We start from the raw sequence: 5,950 nt of genomic DNA on the forward strand, positions 1-5,950 counted from the left end.
GGGGGGGGGCGTGGGCGGCGGCGGGCTGTCCTTGCGGTCCGGGAGGACGACGGCTCAGCTAATTTGCATTTTACTCGGTTGCAGGTGGGGCGCAATGCGAATCCGGGCTGCCCCGCGAACACCATGGCTCCTCCTCGCTGCCGGTAAGTCCACAGCACACCCAGCCCGTCAGACCGAGGGAAACACTACATTTCCTGATTTATTTAAAATGGTCGGCCTTCACTCGAGTAATCATGTCGTTGTGTTTGTTTTGTTTTCAGGATTGGTGCTCCTGCTAGTCACTCCAATATTAGGCGCCCTCAAACCCCCTTCGCTGAAGACTACCACGACTACAACCACGACTACACCTAAGCCGGAGGAAGAGGTGAGCAGACCGGGGCGCCGGGTCACGACGCTGCTGCGGTCTCGAGGATAGTGTCACCAGCATCGAACACGTCGAAAACAACGCTGAAATATTGTCCCCGACGACAGGAGACCCGATGATACTACTTGAAGCATGCACTATTCATCTCAGAGTATAGTAGAGTCACGATAATGCAGTAGAGACGCAGAGTTGCCAAAGAGGGTAAAGGACGGTGGTGCGGCGGTGTGGTCATAACGACGTCTGGCTACCCTCCCCTCAACGCTTATATTGGTACCTGTCCGCCGTGACTCCCGGTGCGTGCGTGTGTGCGTGCGCGTCGGTGTAGGGCACGCCGTCCGAAAGAATGTTGGCCGCTGACGGAGTCTGTGTGTTGTGCTGAGCGTACCGATTCGTAGTCAAGGGCGCCGCCGCCGCCGCCGCGCTCAGCGCCGCTCAGATGATATGCCTGGCCGTGCTTTCCCCCGTCGCGTCGCTGCAGCGCTCTGACGTGAGGCCTATCGCTCACTTCTCTTCCGTCATCGTCGCGTCGGCCGCGCTGCCAAGGGCAACCAAAGAACACACACACACACTCCCCTCTGACTTCACACTCACTCATTTACTCTCTCTCTCTCTCCCTCTCTAAAACACACACAGAGGAGCGCACGCGTGAGAAAGAGGCGTGGCCAGCCTCCCACGACGAAAACGAGAGGTAATTTCATTTACTTTGTTTACGTACCGCAAGGCGGCGGCGCGTCTTCTTAAAGGCAGCTTCTCGGGCTAAACACTTTTCACAAACACCCACTCTCAGAGTGCAGTTCATTACTTTTGTTTGAAAAGTTTTCAAAGTTTTTATTGCGAGCCAAACTGACCCGAGTCGTTAGTTTTACGAGCGTGGTCCAGCGAGGAGCGTCGCGGTGGGTGCTGAGCGGTGCTGAGCGGTGGGTGAGCGGCGTTGAGCGGCAGCACTTAGCGCTGCTGAGGCTCGCAGAACTCATGCCGTCCCTCATGCTGAAGCAGACTGAATTGCGATTACACAGCTTCGCTGCCTGAAAGCTCATGGGCCTGCAATTACGTTAACGTAATCGAACTTCTTGTCACGCGTAGCAGCACCGATTAAAACAACACACAGTAACGAAATTAGAATGGTGACTTTCAGAGCGGCATCGACACCACCAAAACGAATTTTTAAATGTATATAACGTTGCTTTCAGAGAGCTAATAATGCTTTGTTTACACTTTTTATGTCGCATTATTGAGTTTTTATGTTCTCGTTAAGTTTATATTAGTCGGATTGTGAGTTTAACATAAACGCTTTTGCAGCCGACCACCACCCCGGCCCCCGCTTCCAACAAGTCGTCGCTGCTGACGGGGGTGCCGCAGGTGGACTACAAGCATGACCCCAACCTGCCCCGGGAGCTGAACGGCGCCGACCTCCGGGACTACCCGTTCTACTCCAGCGTCCCGGACAACATCACCTTCCCCTGCGATGGGCTCAAGGATGGCTTCTACGCCAGCCTCGAGCACAAGTGCCAGGTACGTGTGCAAGGGCGCAGGTGGTGACAATGATTCCGATGAAGGAAAGAGATAGAGCTAGACAGAGAGAGATAGGTGGGGTGGGGAGAGGGGGTGAGGGGGTGAGGGATCTCCCCCTGGTTCCCCCGGCGTCTCGCCATGACACGATGACCGTGTCGCGTCACTGATCACTCGCTCGAGTTGTCCCCGTCGTCTGTTGGGGTTAGATTATCGGCAAAGCGCTTCGTCAGTCTGTCTTCGGCGTCCATCGCGGCCGCCCGCTGCATGGTGGTAGTGCTCCTCCGGAGCTCGAGCGCCTCCGGGCGACATGGTGGCGCGGGGTCCGGGACGTCCGGGACCGCGTCCGGGACCAGGATGCTGGGCGCGGTGCTGCTCGTCCTCGTGCTGCAGCTCACGGCTGGCGGGCTGAGCGCCAAGCGCGCGGCCAGGCACAGAAAAGTAATATAACAACGGGGAAATTAAGTGTTTCGTTTTATCGGTTTCGTAAAGACGAGGATTTTGTGGATTCATGTAAATCGCAATGAACTGCACAAGAAATTGTACTTGGTGGAGTGATTGTGGCGATGCGAGGCTAAATAGCCGAATAGTCACCGCTCACATTGTGTTGCTTGCTGTGCCGTAGGTTTACCACCATTGCCTGTCTGGAATCCGCTACGACTTTCTGTGTGCCAACTACACCGCCTTTGACCAGCGGACCTTCATCTGCCACTTCGTCTCGGAGGTGGACTGTCAGAACTCGCCCAAGTGGTTCGACAGGTGAGCGCGGCGCCAGTCGCCCCCCGCGGGAGTGACTCGACCCTCCGCGGCCCTCGCTGACGCCTCGCTTTGTGTCCTCAGGAACGAGGCTCTGTACAAGGCGACGACCACCACGACGCTGGCGCCACCGCCGCTGCCGCCCAGGGCCATCTACGACCGGCTGCCGCCCTCAGCGGACGGCGGCGGTCCGCGTCGAGGAGCTGGTGGCGGCGCCGGCGGTGCCGCTGGAGGGGGACGCCGCCGCCGGCCGTACCGGAGGCGCCGGCCCGTGTACGAGTACTACTACGACGACGCGGAGTATGACGACGAGGAGTACTACGACGAGGAGCCTGCCGCGCCCTCCAGCACGACCCCAGCGGTAAGCACGCATGCCCGCCCAGCCAAAGAGCCCGCAAGCTCCGTCCGGTTCTCGTTTTCCTCCTGTTGTTCTCCTTTGCCGTGCGCAGGCCCCCCCGTCCAAGCTGCGACGCAGGAAGCGACCCCGGCCGGCGGCGGGCGCGGAGGGAGGCGCGGGCCACGACGCGCAGCACGCCGTTCAGGACACGGCGGAGAGCCAGCCCGGCCCGAAGGTCAGGGCACAGGGTGAGTCTCGTCCTCGTGCCCCTACCCGGAGACCGGAGACCCCCTCTGCCGCTTGCTCGCTCTCACCCGCCCTCTGATCTCGACCCTCCAGGTTCCACGTACACTCCCGGGCAGCGACCCCTGCCGAAGGTGCGTCGCCCCGTGCCCCTGAGCGAGCAGCCGTCCACCACCACGACCACGACTACGACGCCGGCGCCCTCCGCCGCGGGTGGCGACTACTACGACGACGAGGAGGAGGCACCGCCACCCAGGCACCAGGCGAGGCCCAAGGGCTCTAAGAGACAAGGAGGCAAGTTGGGTTCGGGACCCGGGCCACGGGAGGTGTTCTTGCACCTGCCCGGCGGAGGGCTACTAGTTGGGGTGTTTCAAAAAAAGGCGAGTTGACGATATTTTGGTGCTTGTTTATGTAATTCCACACCAACGCCATCTTTCCCGCCGTCGCCCGAAGCCGTCAATGAACGGGCCAGGGTCTGGGGCTGGGGCAGTCGAACTTTCAAACGCCATGCTCAGTGGGTAAACAGTTTCTTGAGGTCAGAAAGACGGCGTTGGCGTTGTGCTACCCAAACGCAACTAAATATCGACAATTTTAGGTCTTTTTCTACAGGACCGTGAAAGGTTGTTTTTCTTAAACTGGTCGCTTCTCTGCAGGCCGACGCCCCGATGACTCGGTCGAGTACGAAGACGACTACAGCGAGGAGCAGCCCAGGAGGCGTCCCAGGCCTGGCTCGTCCCGCCGCAGAAAGCCTGGGCAGCGCAGGCCGCCGCCGCCCCGCTACAAGGACGACGAGTACGAGGACGACAGCTACGAGGAGGAGGCGCGGCCTCCGCAGCGGCCGCACAAGCGCAAGCGCGTGCAGCAGGTACAGTGCACGACGTGGAGCTGGCGGAGCACGTCTCGCGGTCCCTTGTCGGTACTCACGGTCTCTTCCGCCGGCAGCACGACAGCAGCGAGGTGACGCCGGCGACGACGTCGACAACGACCACCACGACCACGACGACGCCACCACCACCGCCGCCACCCAAACCCAGGCCAAAGCCGCCGAGGAAGCCGTCGGTGCCGTCCACGACCACAACGCAGGCCCCGCTGTCCGAGGAGGACGTGGAATACTACGATGACGAGGAGTACCTTCCGGAGCCGGTAACGCCCAGGACTACGCCAACGCACCGGTCGACGCGGCCGCGCGCGCCACCGCCGTCCAGCACCACGACGACGACCACGCCGGCGCCGCCGCGGAGCACGACGGCCGACGACGTGATCCAGGCGCCGCGGTCGGGGCGGCGACCCTTCCTGCCGTCCCGTGGCGGCAACCCCGTGCTGCCCCGCGGCCTGCAGCCACTCGGCGCCAAGGCCAAGCCCGCGCCCACCACGCCCGCGCCACCGCAGCACCAGCACCAGGACGACTACGACGAGCGGCCGGTGGTGCAGGCCCCGCGGCCCAGCCCCCAGCGGACGTCCGCGCAGCGACCGCTGCTCGACCCCACCGAGGTGAGTGTGAGTGCGAGAGAGCGCCGGCCGGGTAGGCAACCACGCGTCCCGGCGCGCACGGTCGTGTAACAGGACTGCCTACCTCCCAGGCGCCGACCATAAAAAAAAAACATCCTCGCGCCTTTCCTTCTGCTTGTTGCGCGCTTCCGCCGCGCGTTTCCCCTTCTCTCTCGCTCTCTCACACGTGTGGGCCGGCGCCGGCGGCCACACAACTTGCTCTGCGTACCGGAAACAACTCTCACGGAGGGAACGGCACCAAGCGCCCAGCCGGCCGCCTGCCGGGCCCCGCCCGTAGCGCCGCTGCCGCTGCCACCGCCACCTCCACCTCCACCTCCCGGGCACGATGGGCTGCCGAACCAGCGCGGGGTCTGACCTTTGACCCCCTCTGCCCGCAGGTGATCGAGCCCGTGACGTACCGTGCGCAGGTGCCCCCCACGGCTCTGGACAGCTCCGGCTACCGGTCGCGGGTGGCGGGTTCCTCTGTGCTCTCGTACCCCACGACCAGCAAGCCTGGGAGCCCCGCCAGCAGGTACCAGGTCAGCAAGACCACGCCGCCGCCCAGCAACCACGTCGACGACTACCCCAAGGACGACCCGGAGGTGGGTTTGAGCCGGCGACGGCATTTCTACGTGAACAGATTCCCCGTTCAAGACTGAGGTGTAGAAGTCAACCGCCCGCATCGCCAGTCAGCCGATCAACCTGTCAATCAGACTTTTCCCCCCACCGCCGTCGTTGGCCCTTCTCCTGGAATCGGAAACGCCCCTCTAGTTCCGAAAGCGAAAGTGTAGCCGCGCGATGGCTGGCTGCCTTGGCACTGTGGAGTGGAATGTGTTTGGCAATATCGATCTCCTTTAATTCTCTTTTTTTGCCCCGTCACTTCCCACGGTCGGCGGGGCGGGGCAGTCGCTGTTATGCCGAAAATGACTCGGCGTAATGACTTTGGGACGGGAAGCAAGGAGCTTTTGTCACGGAAGGAATGAGCGAGCGGTCGGACGGGACGCGCCAGCTCATTTCGATTGTTGTTTGTTTATTATTGTATAAAAGCCATAAAAGCGCACGCTGCTGCTGCCTGTTGGTGTTGTTCCTGACGGCCTGCCCCGCGTGTGTGCTTGCAGGACTACGACGACTCGCTGAACGACGCGCTCCACCCGCCGCTCGCGCCGCTGTCCTCGCTCGCACCGCACCACCACGTCCCGTACCGGCAGCTGCGCTCGCACGCCTCCAAGGCGGCGCGCAACGGCGAGCAGCAG

General features: G+C 62.0%; 1 protein-coding gene across 1 annotated transcript in view; it reads left to right on the forward strand.

The window, feature by feature from the left end:
- LOC113212480 (WAS/WASL-interacting protein family member 1-like) overlaps positions 1-5,950 on the forward strand; it is a 39,090-nt gene that overhangs the window by 24,392 nt on the left and 8,748 nt on the right. The window contains exons 3-13 of the mRNA XM_052266047.1: positions 85-143; positions 261-364; positions 1,664-1,876; positions 2,499-2,632; positions 2,714-2,990; positions 3,079-3,214; positions 3,306-3,503; positions 3,863-4,074; positions 4,152-4,700; positions 5,096-5,299; positions 5,816-5,946. Coding sequence (XP_052122007.1) covers positions 95-143; positions 261-364; positions 1,664-1,876; positions 2,499-2,632; positions 2,714-2,990; positions 3,079-3,214; positions 3,306-3,503; positions 3,863-4,074; positions 4,152-4,700; positions 5,096-5,299; positions 5,816-5,946 — 2,207 coding nt within the window. The 5' untranslated portion in view covers positions 85-94. The remainder of the gene's footprint in view (positions 1-84; positions 144-260; positions 365-1,663; positions 1,877-2,498; positions 2,633-2,713; positions 2,991-3,078; positions 3,215-3,305; positions 3,504-3,862; positions 4,075-4,151; positions 4,701-5,095; positions 5,300-5,815; positions 5,947-5,950) is intronic.

Source organism: Frankliniella occidentalis, unplaced genomic scaffold (genome assembly GCF_000697945.3).
Source record: "Frankliniella occidentalis isolate FOCC.00 unplaced genomic scaffold, Focc_3.1 Scaffold35, whole genome shotgun sequence".
NCBI lineage: Eukaryota > Metazoa > Arthropoda > Insecta > Thysanoptera > Thripidae > Frankliniella > Frankliniella occidentalis.